This window comes from Cibotium barometz, chromosome 51, assembly GCF_041138505.1.
Source record: "Cibotium barometz isolate CiBa-2024 chromosome 51, ASM4113850v1, whole genome shotgun sequence".
NCBI classification, from domain to species: Eukaryota; Viridiplantae; Streptophyta; class Polypodiopsida; order Cyatheales; family Cibotiaceae; genus Cibotium; species Cibotium barometz.
The window spans coordinates 35,578,642-35,593,535 of record NC_141096.1 but is presented as its reverse complement, the minus strand read 5'-3'; the positions used below and the strand labels follow the sequence as shown (position 1 = coordinate 35,593,535).

Below are 14,894 nucleotides of genomic sequence, written 5' to 3'. Positions count from 1 at the left end.
ATCTTTAGAATCTCCAAGTCCTTTTGAACATACACTTGATCTAACACCCAATCATGCACCAATTTGGCTTCCCTCATTAAAGGTCTGTCCAAGATAATGTCATATGAATCTGGTTGACACGCAGAAAGTCCATTACAACAAATGTATGATGGTAGTGGAACGAAAAGACCTTAAGTCTTACATTTTTCAACAACCCCATTGGTCTTGAGGATGTTACGTTATTTTGACAATTAGAGCTATCTTTCCAACTGTGCTTTACCCCAGTTTTCCCAACATTGTTTGGTAATGATGCTCACCCCCGCCCCTCTATCCAGGATAGCTTGGTACCGATTATGATAGATTAGGATTGTAGCATTTGTGTCATCACTCTCATAATATCGGCCTAGTTGATTGATAGGTATTTTGACGAATCTGGGAGTTCTCACCTCCAAATGATCTAGGTTTTTCTCTATTAGAGGTGACTGAGTCTCCTCTGCAGTGGACCTTGGGTTTAATCTTCCCTCTACCAAGTCCTTGATATCTGCCCACAATGCCGGCATATTGCGTAACAATGGTCCCAGTGGCATTTTGATGGTGGTGGATAGTATGTCTGCGAGCCTGCCTATGTCTCTAGGCTCCCTGGCAACAAGTGAGGGTTCCTTCCATGTGTTTGTTGCATATTCAACCCTAGGGAATGAATGGGTGAACAAATCTTGATGTGCTTCCTCAAACATTCTTTCCATGAGGTCACTATGAGTCCCTTCTTCGTACCCTTCTAGAATTGGAGTAGGCACATCCAATTTCCTTTCATTCAACAGCTCATTTCTTGGATACACTGTGTCCCTACCCCGGTTAACCCTTAATTTGGCTTCATGATTTTGTTGGTACTCCTCAACGAAGGCCTTAGATTCTTCAAGCTTCCTCAGTGTTTGGATATTCTCCAGTCCCCTTAGGGGTTGTTGGTCTCTCCCTTGCAGTTTCTTGGGTGTGCCCATCCTGTTTCGGCACTTGGTCGTCTCCTTCCTTTGATTGGGTGGATCCAGTGTCAATGGTATCTTCTTCGGATCCATCCTGAATTGTGACCATAGTATCACCTTTGCCCACTTTCTTCACTCTTCTCCTTCTCCCTGTTTTAGAGGTTGTAACACATACTAGGTTTTTCCCTTTGTCCACTTATTTCATTTGCGCTCGAGTCAGGACATTTAGTAGCGACATGATATTCCCAGGCTACACACTAATAGTCCTAATAGTGGCATGATTAGAAGTGGAAGCAGAACCACTAGTGAGATATTGATATTCTTTGATCAAATGATGAACCCCACACTTAACACAGGAAATTGCTGGCATGACGTCGGTCAGTGCTGTCAAGGGCTGGGCTTGGCCCGCATTAGCCACATTCTTATGATGACACTCCGCTACTCAATGAGATCCATTACAACCAAAACACTGTATTGGTCCCCTTCTCATAGTTGAGATTATTTCTTTGCCTTTCCATTATACCGTGGTTTGAAACATTGGCACTAGTGTGTTGTTATGTAAGATATAATATTATGGCGTGATCTCTGCAGGCAATCATTATTACCTTCTACTTTGCGCATGACTTCCTCCTCGTCCAAGGCCTCCTCAATCAACACCTCGTTGATTTTAGCCTATGGTGGTTGTGGTGGTAGAATAGGTGGTGGCAAAGGCAACATGTCTTGCATTCAAACCATCCCTCTTCATAAGTAGGATGGGTTTGGCTGCCCTGCAGCTGCAGCGGTTTGAACTAGTGGTGCTGGTAAGGCTAGCGGCACTCTAGGTGCTAGCAGTTGTGCTAAGGACTGGACCCTCAGATATCTGCACATGGCAGTGTCATGGTTTCCCACACAGTGTCATGGTTTCCCAATCTCACACAGTGAGCACAAAAAGTAATGTCCTTAGTCTTAAGTGAGGGCCTTTAGTGCTCATGTGATTTTATCTGCAAATAGAGCACCGAATCAGCTCTCTTTGGGGGTAGAGTAGAGATAAGCATTCCCTGATGCTTCTCTCCCATCCCTGACCTTTAATTTCTCCAGTATGACATTACTGAGCTCTTCCACTATCATATTTCCAACTTGCTCACTCTTGGTTCTTGTGTCCTGGTGACTTGAAACTCTCGATGTTGCCCCTATTGAAGTTGCCTTGACATCTTCTGGTTGAGGCAACTTAAGCATATTGTCCTCATATTCGATTTTCAGCTTAGAGTACGTATCCAGAGTAGCCAGTTGGGCTAACACTAGATAATCATGCATCTTATGATCCCAGACTCCTCTTCGGAAGCAGGGCAGTAACTAATCATCAGTTAGCCTTTCCCTCAACTTGCATCTTGAATTCAAGTGTTTGAGCCGAGAAACATAATCTCACGTGGACTAATTTTCCTTTTGCTTAATATTGTGGAGTTGAGCCACAGGACTCCATCTATCACCACTTCGAGCAAAGCTTGGTATGAACACATTCTTGAGTCTAGTGAAGTTAACTTTATCCTCTCGCTTTAAGGTTTGATACCATTGGTGAGCCTTCCCTTCTAGGGTCAACAACGAAAAAGCATGTATCATGGTTACATCTCATTGGCCCACATGTCTCACAAAGTAGACTCAAAGATTTCCACATGTTGGATTGGGTCCCCATCTCTTGAGAATTTCTACACAAGCTTTGAAATAATATGTGGCTTCATCTGGGATGGTCTAGATTCCAAGGCAGTGCCTAGTTCCCTAAGCATTCCTCGGCCATGTTCAACAGATCTGCCCTCGTGATTGCATTTAGATCTGTGTTGGGATCTACAATTGGCCTTTGAGGAGCTACTCCCCCCCACCTAGACCACGTCCTCTTCCTAAATAGGTTCTTCTGTTCAGTTTGGGTCTATGATTGAGTCCAGGTAATTTCTCATTCGCCGGTCTCATTGTTAGTAGCCTCAGCCCATCTTTGTTTGATTGAGAGTTCCATGCTCTGCAAGAATGTGGGATCATTGATCATTTCTTGTATATCCTCTCTTGTATAGAGATGACCCTCACCACCTGCAGGTGCCCTAGGTAGGTTGTCCTCCTCTTCTTGTGTGTCAAGGCTTTCGTCAACCCTTGGTTCCATTGATGGGTTCCAAAGTTGGTATCACTACGTCTATTATCCCCATCCACATGCTATCAGTGGCATTTCTAGATGTTTCTGGTTCTTTGCCACGTGGTCAAAATGGATTCACTTCCTCCATTTCCCACTATTCCGCCCTTGTTCTTCGACTATGGAGCTCTTGTTTTCTTAAGCTCAATAGCCGTAATTGTCGCTCTGCCTTGTAGAACATTGCCTGTGTGTGTACATATGTATATGTGTGTGTCTATGTATAAATATGTATCCATGTACATACATGTATAAATATGTATCCATGTACATACATGCACACACATACACACATATATATATGGCATGTGTAGGTAGATGCGCATGTGTGTGCATATGTGGATAACTTTCTATATTCCTAAACTAGCTTACTCACCGTGTGGCGAGATTGAAAGTGAACTAGTTGACGCACAAATGACCATACACACACACTTGTATGCATATGGTACACACACCCACATTCAATGAAGTTAGCAAAGAGAAGGGACATACATTATACTCTCTACTCTCTCTCTCTCTCTCTCTCTCTCTCTCTCACACACACACACACACACACACACACACACACAAACGCGCACACACGCACACACACGACGCAGGAGAAAGGGGCGGATGTGTAAAAGACTTACATACGAAAGAAGGTAATCTCGGTCGTTGTTTGACGAACTCGACCAAAGCGACCAGCGGTAAGCTTGGGCTGCTAACGAAGTCGCATAAAGGGCTGGTGGAGGGCGTAGCTGACGAACACGCTGCGACAAGGGGGGGACATCGAGACGAACACCCGATGGGAAGGGAGGCGTAGCTGAGAACTCGCAAAGTACCCTCACATAGAGAGGATGAGGCAAGAGGGTGAACAAATCTTCTCAACACACGCAACTTTCGAGGAGGTTTTTCAAAAAAATGCCAAAAGCCCTAGTCACATTTTCAGCTATGGCTTTCAACCCGCCCAAATCAAATGGGCACGCGCAACCCATCCCCCCAACCCGTCCTCGTTTTTCTAGCCCGCCTAGAAGACTTTACCGCCCGAGACGGCTTGAGATTACTCAACGGCCCACTTGGATCAACAGCGCATAAGCCCCGCTCATCCCCCCTCTTGACACTGCCCGTGCCATATAGAGTTGAGGCCATCCGACCACCGTCGTTCAAAGAGAATAGAGGAGGGTAGTTTGATAGAGGTGGACACTATGAGGCACGCCTAGCATATTCTAAGGGTGTTTACACACTTGGGTGGAAGCCCAACCAATCAGATCACCATAATCACCCGCCTGTCTGACATTTCTTTACAGACTATGACCACGCCCATGCACCCTAGCGCTGACGTGTTTGCTGATTGGAGCCCAACAACCACCGTTCTATTTTGGAGGAATAGCCTTCCCAGAGCTCTCAATTATAGGACACCTTTTCTGTGGACATACGTGCGGTCTGTAAAGGGTATTGTCAAAAAAGTGCTTGCCCAAAGCTCTCAACCTTTTTCGTGGGCAAGCCATAGTCTCAACCTTTTTCGTGGGCAAGCCCATAGTCTCAACCTTTTTCGTGGGAAACCCATAGTTTGTAAACACCCTAAGATAATTAGAGGTGGGCCAAAACATAAACTGTTGCTGCAACTGTAGCACTGCTGACATGGGGGCAGCATTAGCTGGGGAGAGAGAGAGACTCGCGAGAGAGCTTGCAGAGCTCTCTGGCTATGGTGGAGCCCCTTACTCCACTACAACAAAAAGATAGGCGTGGGGGGCGCGGGGGAGGAGAAAGTACCCACAAAGGAAAATTTATCGCTTTCTTATATTCTGGCCAGAAGAGCACAGAAAAGCACGGAAAAACAAGCTCAGAAACCCACATACACACACGCACACACACAGAGGAGCTTGATGTTTGATTGATTGATTAGTTTGTTTGATTCATCTCCATATCCATCTCGTCTTCATCTTTCTGATTTTAGCTGCTGCTGGCCGGCGCTATATCCTTTCCAAAACACACACACAATTGTCCGCTTCTGCCAAAGGTGCGTTTTCTGGTTTTTCTTTTCCCTTCTTTGGCAAGTTAGGTTTTAGCTGTCGAGCTTTCTTGACTTGTCTATCCATCTCTCTAGCTAGCAAGAAAATTGAGGCTATCAAGATTCTTCTTCTACAGTTGTGTGTAGGAAATTTGCAGAAACAGAAGTTCCAAATCTGGCTATGGCTTCTCTTCACACAGCTGCATTGTATCAACGCAGGAATCCCTTCTTCTCCCCATACGGGCTTTGCCTTCGAAATCATAAATTCGTGAAGGTCCCGCCGCACTTCTCATCAATCCATTAATGCTGCAGCTGCAGTTTCTTCAACAATCCATTCGTCTGTGTAGGGTTTCTTGTGCTGTTTTCATCAAGCTCTATACCTATGTAGAGCCAAGAGCTCATCATCAAAGAAAGCTTTCTGCACAGGTGTGTCTAGTGCTAAGTTTAGAGGACAGGAGCTCTCTCAAATTTCTGAGACCCTGCATATCCATAAAAGAATCTATATCTCAAAAAGCCCATCTGCTTCTGCCAGCAGCAACAGTAGAGCAACTCTTTCCATCAAAATAGCAACACTGGTTACCACTCTGAAGTCAAGATTACACTTTTAATTCTTTTTAAGTTTGGGAAATAACCTGAACTTTCTATCGGTGTGTGTGTGTGTATAGTCCCAAGCCTTGTAGTGGTCCAGTTGGTAAGGGGTCTAAATATTTAGGTAGGTGCACAAGTTGAAACCTTGCTGGCTGCAGCTGGTTGATGCAATGTTGCCTGTCACTAAATAATTACATTCCATTCGCACCCAACAAGTACTAAATATTCAAAAGGGAACAGGCAGCTGTAGACCATATCTCCACCTTCAAATACAGGAACATTCTGCCATTAACTGCAGAAACAGTCCTTGTATTTTAATGTCCACTGCTTTTGTTTATCCTTAATGAAGCATTTTGGTAGCATGAACTGAAAGATTAATGTGCTTCAATCATGAATAGTTTTGTTCCATTGTATTTATAGGAGTTGTGGAAGATTCACTGGGTGCTGCATCTCTAAAAAATATGGATACACGAAGCTGGCCTTGGAGAAAAAAATCATCAGAGAAGATTCTAGCTCTAAACGATTCTGCTGAGTCATCACCGGTTCATTTTACGCAGCATCCTGATGATCGGGTATGTGTTTTAGGGCTCCATTGTTAAGAAACCCTGTGTTGTTTCCTTGTTCATGTAAATGTAGGTAGATAGAGGATTGGGACTATGAGATGGTGGGACTTTTTACTTCGTTATCCAACCTGTTGGGTTATCAGCAGAGTTGTTAGGCATGTAGCACAACTCGGCTGGTTACACAACCTTGCGTGCCTGTCGGCAGGGATCCTATCCAGGCCGTGCGAGAAGGATGGACGGGCAATCTGCCAGTCCAACTCCTTGCCTGTCCCATGGCAGGGAGGGTTCTGTAACCAGCCTTCAAGTTTGAACTCTTCGAGAAAAGAAATTAGGTGATATCAGTCTTACATCTCAGGTGCAGCTGGGAAAAAAAAATGAGGTCCTTTTTTTGGCAGGCTGTGCCAGATGTATTAGCCAACCACACACAACTGCTGATGGATGAAGGGACAGTACCATGGCAGCAGTCAGAGGAGAAGGTTAAGCAGTTGAACGAAAGACTGTCAATAGCATTGCTTGACATACCAGCCAAAGATGAGCTTATCAAGCAACATGAAAAAGTTGCTGAGGAAGCGGTATCAGGTAACAAGAGTGCCATGGTTGTGCTAGAGCAAAATACTTGTCAAAGCTAGTCTTTCAACTCTTCTCTGCCACTTTTGAGTTGCTATGTGTGCTGAGATGAAGTCCAAATCTTTCTTCAGGTTGGGAAAAGGCAGAGGCAGAAGCAGCAACATTAAAACAACAGTTGGACTCTGCAATCGAGCAAAAACTTGCTACAGAGGACAGAGTCTCCCACCTAGATGGAGCGTTGAAAGAATGCATGCAACAACTGCGGCATGTTCGGGAGGAGCAAGAGGAAAAGATACATGATGCCGTCGTGAAGAATACCAGAGAGTGGGAAAGGGTGCACTCTGAACTGGTGGATGTGGAGCAGAAGTATCTGGAGAGAGATGCAGAGAACAAGGCAATCTCCAAATTGCTCCAAGAACGAGCCATAAGCATCTCTGAGATTGGTGAAGCCCATTCCAGAGCTGAAGCCAAACTGAACGTTCTGCAGATCCGCCTCGAATCCATGGAGAAAGAAAGCGTTGCATTGAAGTATGAGTGCACTGTTTTGAAGAAGGAGCTGGAGATCAGAAATGAAGAAAGGGTTTTGAGTAAGAGATCTACAGAGGCTGCCAACAGACAACATTTGGAGGATGCTAGGAAAATAGCCAAATTGGAAGGAGAATGTCAGCGCCTTCGGGCCTTGGTTCGCAAAAAGCTTCCAGGTCCTGGTGCATTGGCACGGATGAAATTGGAAGCTGAAAGTCCAAGGGACAAAAATGATAGCAACAGAGGGAGGATTGGCAAAGGGGCTGGATTTCGAAGAGAAAAAGCAGGAGATACAGGACTAAACATGGCACAGCAAGAAACCTCAAGTGTTGGGAAGGATGTAGATGTTTTGTTAGAGCGTCTAAGTGCAATGGAGGAAGAAACAAGAAGGCTGAAAGAGCTTCTGGTAAGGAGGGACAGTGAACTGCATCATGCAAGGCTCATGTGTGCAAGGATGGCTACCAAGCTATCGAGTGTTGAAGAGGAGGTGGAGTCTTTGTCACATGCTCAAGGAGTACTCAAAACAGCAGGAATGTCAGCTCTGGATAAGCATGTTGAAGCTGCAAGGAGTTTCACAGTCAGTTGTGAACCTAGTCTTGCTTCCATCTCTGAAGATGGAAATGATGACTGTTCAGATGCATGGGCCTCTGCTTTGATTGCAGAGCTTGCTCATTTCAAGAAAGGAAAGGCCACTTCTTGTCGAGAGGTAGCTTTGCATGTGCCCAACATACAGCATGACAATCTCACGGAAATGGAGTCTCTTATGTTCTTGGAACATCATGCAGCTGCTAAGAAAGGTCCACTGTATACACTGAATGAGGGTGGGATTTCAATAGAACAGAGTCTTGCACAGAAGGATGCAGAACTTCATGCAGTGCACCGGCTTTGTGACCAGGGAAGCACCAAGCTGGCAACTGCAGAAAAAGAACTAGCTACACTGCAGTCGCAAAATGCTGCAACTCAATTAAGCCTGCAGAGCATGCAAGCACAGCTCAATATGATCTTTCGAGCTCAAGACGAGGGGGGGAATGTGGAGATTGTTTTGGATCAGGTCAGAGCAGCAATGGGGATTCCTCAGCATGCGAGGTTGGTAGAAGAGGTAGCTTCATCCCCTGCCACTGATGTTGGTTTCAAATCATTTGCTGTTGGACCAGATTTGACATTGGCTGTTTGCAAGCTAGTTGAAATCATGGAAGACCTTGCCATTAATTTACCTGAATTTCCTGTCCTTACACATAGGGAGCCTCAATGTGATATCGTTGATACTCCGATACAGAAATGCACACATATTGTGCCTGGTGTGCGCTGGAAAACTTCCGACTTTGATGCAAAAATCAAGGCATTTATTGTAGCAAGTGACCTTTTTTTACTTGGAAAGGCAGATATTGTACAGTTTGTTGGGGATTTGTCTTCAGTACTCAGTACTCTCGTGAGAGCAGGACCCTCAGAGAATGATGCCTCGCCACATAATATTACAAGAAAGCCTTTTTACTGGGATAAAACGTCCCTTTTGGCAAGTGGAGAAGCTGAGTTGAGTGGTGCCAACAGTCCCATTTCTGACACCAGTAAGTCTGATGATTCGGAGAAGCAGGCCACCAAGGTTGTACCTCATGATGGGAACAACAGCAGCATTGCCGTCACAAAGGAGTGTCCTTTACAAGAGGTTCTGAGAATAGAGCAAGAGCTTACGAAGGTCCAAGCTGAAAAAGTTGCAATGGAAACTCACATGAGAGTAGAGTTTCAACGGTTTGGTGGCATAGAACATGAGGTTGCTCAACTGAGAAGAGAGAAACTTGAGCTGGTGAACAAATTGCAAGAAGCCAAAGAAGAACTTGACGATTTGAAGACAAAGCTTCACCGAGCAGAAGAAGTTGAGTCCAACCTTTGGGCTGAGCTCACATCTGCCAAATCATCCAGGCAGCTTATTGATGAGCAGCTTTCCAGCCTAAATGTGTTCAAGGCAGAATCAGAATCACAGTTGAAAGTGAGTGTAGCAGAACGGGACCGGTTACAGGATAGAGTAGGAGTCTTAGAGAGAGAAATTCTGGACAAGCACGAGAAGAATGCAGAGCTGGAAGAGCTGGAAACTAAGTGCCAGGAACTCAAGGAGCAGCTTTTGAAGTAAGTCCTTTGCATCGTGGATGGTCAATGCTATTGTCAAGTCCTTAGCATCATGGATGGTCAATGCTAATGTCAAGTCCTTAGCATCACTAATGGTCTCACTAATGGTCAATGCTATTCTCAATAACTAGGGCTTTCTTTCATGGTTTAGCTGTTGAAATACACCCAAATCACTCAGCAAGGATATGCTGTTGAAGGCCTAGTGCACTGTGTTCGAGTCCGAAGTTAGTGTGTGGCACCTTGGGGGCAGCCACAATACTAGTTTTAAAGCTGCCACACTACCATCAGAAAATGGGAGTAGCCCAGTTGGTGAAATGTCAGTCTCCCTAGCCAGTTCAGATCCTTACAGCTGCATGGAGAAGTATGGTGTCCGCCTTGTGTCGGCGGGCCAAGGAAGGCTGGAAGATTTTAATAGAAAAACCCTTCTGCTGAGTGGACCGGCTGGCATGGACCCTCTGAATTGGCCTTCCCACCTGTACACCAGATGACCCAATAAGATCTGCCATGTTGAGGCCATAGGCTTGCCTGGGCAGAAAGCTTAGAATGGTTTCTTAGTGCTCTTAATTTACTTCAAAAATGAGGATGCGTCTTTGGTTCTGTCAATCTTCTGCTTCCTTTCTGTCACAGTTATCAATGCTTTATTGATCGGAGTGGTTTTGTATAATGACAAGGTGGTTTTCTTGGTTACATTGTAGGAAATCTGATTCCACTTGCTCAAAGTGTGGTGCAGTCAACATTGATGGAGGACAAGCAAGCAAGGTGCCCATTTTCGACTCTCTTTGTGCCCACCTGGGCATGCGAAAGTGTAGATGCCTTGATTTTTTAATCCAACTGGTTTTAACATAATGTGCAGTAGAACACTAATGACATTATATACCTGATCAAAGCTAGCTAGACTGTGGCAGCAGCCCTACATAAAGCTTTGGAGGATGATACAGAGCCTTACCCTGTTGATTGGTAGTTCTTCCCCAAATTTTATGGTAATATTGTACCATTTTATAGCTGGATCACGAGGAGGTCAAGTGGCAACTTAGTTTGATACTCTTAGATGCTCTACAGTTGAGTTTAGACCGTTTATGAAATCCTTTTGCTAACCCTTTGCCTGAAGGGCAAGGGGTCACACTAAATCCTGATTGACCTATTGAAACAACATGCCTTGTTGTGGAGCTGCCTAAGTACTAATCCTATTTGGAAGTCAAAGCTATGAAATGACGATTGGTAGCTAACATCAACAGATTTAAGATGCCAAAGGTTCGAGCTAAAATGGTCGCCAACCATAGTAGAGAGTTTATACAATCCACTTTACTTTGAGAGAGAAGAGTAGAGAGAGATAAGATGAGAGTAGACACCAGATTAGGTCTCAATTACCCACTGAAGCCCCCCCCCTCCCCCCCCTTGCAAGCAGGAGTATTTGCTTGTATTTCTTTGGAGAACTTTGTACAATGATAATGAATGACGACTGAGGACTGCCCAATGCAAGGACAAGGAAGACCGAATGGAGGCTGAACCATATGCTGAACCAATAGCACTGTAGAAGACTCTATAAAGCCACTGATGCAAATCCCCAAAACTAATGATCATATATGTTGTCCATGATGTTTATATGCTGGCCGACATGCTGATTATGATGTCTATGCTGGCCAACATGTTGTTGAGGGGTGGCATATGTTGTCTAGCACCATATACAAGGCAACCCCCATAATGGGGTGCCTTATGGGCTGGCCCATGTGCACATGCCCCTAATGATGTTTCCTAATGCAATACCTACTGCTAAGGCTGACATCTACATGTACTTATATGCTGAATTCTCCAAGTGGGTAAGAGGACTGACACATAAGACGCTCTAAGGCTTGGAAGACTGACCTACATAGCTCGTGCCTAACATTTCCCGGATTGGGGCTCAGAATGGGGCCACATCAATGACAAATAATCCTAAAAAGGTATTAATACTGTATGATGCTACATATAATGCCGAGTCAGTGTGTCACAGAGCCATAGTCACTTTGAACGTCGTTCCCGAATGCTTGGAACGTGGGAACGCCACTTAGCACATGTGGGGAGCGTGGGAACGTCATGGAACGTGTGAGGCTATGGCGACCACTGCCCAGCCCCGATAAGATTGAAGGGAGCAGACAGATCATTGACGGCATGCCTGGACTCATGATTCCTTGGCATCGTGCACACGTAGACTCATCAGCGAGAGAGAGTGCAGTCCCTCCAGAGATCCAGATGCCCCCGTCCTCAGAGACCTGGACCCTCCACCTGCCACTTCCAAATCTAGGAAATACTTCGGCGCCATAGAGAGGCACTACCACAAGGTGGACATTGATGCTTTGTACTCCATTCACAAGGAGAGTGACACAAGATGAGTTCTGCCTTGTGCACGCAGGCCTTGTTTTCTTTGGCAGATGATTTTCATGTTTTCTTGACATCCAGTTTACTCATGGACCACATGTATCATCTTTTGGTCTCATAGACCTTTTGGATCTTTTGCAAACATTAATTCTCTCTCTCTCTCTCTCTCTCTCTCTCTCTCTCTCTCTATGCAGGATATATTTATGTGTGGACATTGTCATGTGCACAGTGTGTATCTACCGTGTGCTACACGCACACAAGAATAGCTTCGAGGTTTGGGGAAGCTTGGAGCTAGGCAGGTTAATTGGCGAGCTGAGTTAGGGATAGACTAACGGGCGGGCACCCAAGTATGGACAGGCGGGCGTCCAAGTGTGGACGCCCGATGACCGGCCAAGAGCCTATAAAAGGGTGGCCAAGGTTAGTCATTAGTCATATAGAGTCTCGCATGTTTTGTGAGAGCTCTATGGTCTGGAGCTTGGATCTAGTGCAGACGTGCACCTGCTTTACGCAGCCGAGGCCGGTAGTAATCTCGAGGCCCGCGAGGGTAGCTTCGTGGCGGTATGGGACGTCGTAAGGTGGAGATTGGTTGGTACGTCAACCTAGTTAGCTCAGCTCGTGGCTCGGTGGGGACAGCCAAGTCTGTGGGCTTGTCCACGGCTGTCACATGGTTGGGTGGTGAGTCAAGCCTGCACCCCCTTCTTGTTTGTTTGGTTTGTTTGGTTTGTTTGCAGGTTTCGAGTCTCGTACCAGGAGCGTTCTACGAGGAGATCCGGTGGGGATTTGACAAACATGCTGACATATTTTTGAAGCTCAGAGTGGAGGCTCTTGATACAGTTTTTTTCTGATTCATTCAATGAGGGTTTTCTTTTTCAGGAGCAGGAGATTGCAGCCAAGCTAGCTGAGTGCCAGCAGACTATATTAGTTCTTGGAAAGCAACTGAAGGCACTTACTTCTCCAAAGGGACAAATCATCACACCTCGTGAACAGTCATTTGATCAGCCTGTGTCACCAGGTGATGCTTCATCAAGGCAGTTCCTCTTCTCTCAGAGCCCTTCTGAACTGCATCCAGAAGGGGCTGGTGAAATAAGCAACTTGCTTGATGTTCACTCAGAAACTTCTGTTCGCAAAAAGAGTAGAAGGCATCGGCGTGCCAAGAAAGAGTTGGTATGGGATCCTCGTCGGGATAGTAGTGCCTCAGATATCTTAGACTCAGAGCTGGTGAGCTTGTCAAAGTCAGGGAGGCCATTGCTTGAACTATTTGGAGACAAGACCCCTGCACATGAGCATTACATACAAGCTGTAGAGCAGCTGCCTAGTTCTTCAGAGGGAGAGCCCATCTCACAGAAGAGGATGGAGCCGGTATCGTCTCCCAAAGGTGTTGTGCCTCTTCCTTCCAAGCCACCACTACTACATAGAAAGAAAAAGAGCCCAGGGTTGTTCACAGGAGTTGATATTGCAAAGTCAATGGATGATGCGACCAGTGATAAGCACAACAGCAGCTTCACCAGATTATTTTTCTCAAGAGCAAAGAACCCAGAGCCCAAGGTTGTTCACAGGAGTTGATATGTCAAAGTCAATGGACGATGCTCGATAAGCACAACAGCAGCTTCACCAGGTTATTTTATTCAAGAGCAAAGAACCCACAATCTTGAATGGCTCAGCCACACCCCCCCACCTCCCCCCCCCCCACAGTCATGATAAGCTACATTCCAACAACAAGCATTGCATAGCTTTTTCATACTGCATCTTCGGGTTTGTATTAGCAGGTGAAACTCACTGCCAGTGCTGGCCAAGGTTGCCCCGCTGTTAGCCTACTAATAGCTATTCCCTAGCTGCTCAAGAGTTGTTCTAGTTGTATAGCTGCAATCCCAATCAAGCATGCCATACTCTTGTATTCTTTGATCACCATTATTATTGATTATTTGAGCACAGTCCCTCACTTCAACACTGGAATATTAGTGTTTTGGCAACATTGAGTCATGAATTGTCACCAAGGCCAAGGTATTCACTAATGCATATCAGTTTGCAAGAGAGTATAACATGGTCTAGATTTGTGTCTACTGTGATGTTAGATCATGCAATATTAGAAGAATGAAAATATTCTTACTATAATGAAAAGGACATGTTTAAAACGAATGCACAAAGAAGAAAGAAAATGCAAAAAAAAAACAATACTTTGGCCACATAGATTACACTATCCTAATGGCCCAGTTTGACAACATCTTTAGTTAGGTTAATAACTATCCAAAGGAGTGTTAATAACAATTATCAATAAACAACCAAAAAAGTGATATATTTAACATTGTTGGGAAAAATAAAAATACCAAAGATATGTTTATAGATTACCAGTACTTGTTTTGGTGATAAGGCTATAATCATCTGTTATATATTCCACTCGTTGAGAGGGGATGCTTGAGACACCATTCTACCATGCTGGCAATTATTATCATGGGTTATACTTGACTCGTTACTATTATTAGTATAAAGTTTTGGGGCCATGCTAATGTTATCGGTATTGTTGGTGATTTACGGTGTTAAATATTAAACTAGTGTATTATTGGTGTTATGTGTTTGTGCATATGAATGTTATCATGTTAGGATTAATTGTTGAGGAGTCCAATTAATTTTTCTAACCAATGTGATGATGCTTGTGACTAATAGGTGTTAAAAGCAGTGCATGGGTATTGACTAAGGTGTCACGTGGATGGTAGTCTGAGCATGGTGTGTGTGAGTGCCGATTATGGTGTCATAGAGAGTATCTATTGGCAATCTATTGGCAATGTGCTAATTTTCATATTTGCACTTGTAATAGTTATGATTGATGCTTGTTAGTAATAGGTAATGAGCAATTCCAAGGTACCAACCGAGGTGTCGTGCTTGGATGGCAATCTGAGCATGATGTGCGAGTACCATGCTTAGATGGCAATCTAAGCATGGTGTGCGAGTACCAATCATGGCGTCACACGGAGAATCTATGAAAATGTGCCAATTTTTCATATTTAATTAATGTTGTATCTTGTCTTGGTCAAACATTGTTTTTATAATGGTAATTTGATTAACACATCATCGTAGATGTGTAG

The 14,894-nt window shown here is 44.7% G+C and overlaps 1 protein-coding gene across 3 annotated transcripts; it reads left to right on the top strand.

Annotated features, from left to right (window-relative positions):
• Positions 1-4,849: 4,849 nt before the first annotated feature.
• LOC147609585 (filament-like plant protein 4) lies at positions 4,850-13,760 on the top strand. 3 transcript variants are annotated; one of them, XM_086787506.1, is made up of 7 exons: positions 4,850-5,104; positions 5,315-5,521; positions 6,104-6,255; positions 6,642-6,825; positions 6,945-9,459; positions 10,155-10,218; positions 12,688-13,760. In XM_086787506.1, the coding sequence occupies exons 3-7, from the start codon at positions 6,145-6,147 to the stop codon at positions 13,375-13,377; spliced, it is 3,564 nt and encodes a 1,187-aa protein (XP_086643632.1). In that variant the 5' UTR covers positions 4,850-5,104; positions 5,315-5,521; positions 6,104-6,144; the 3' UTR covers positions 13,378-13,760. The 3 variants fall into 3 exon arrangements, with proteins under 3 accessions (XP_086643632.1, XP_086643633.1, XP_086643631.1); XM_086787507.1 differs by having other exon boundaries at positions 5,233-5,438; XM_086787505.1 differs by lacking the exon at positions 5,315-5,521.
• Positions 13,761-14,894: the final 1,134 nt, after the last annotated feature.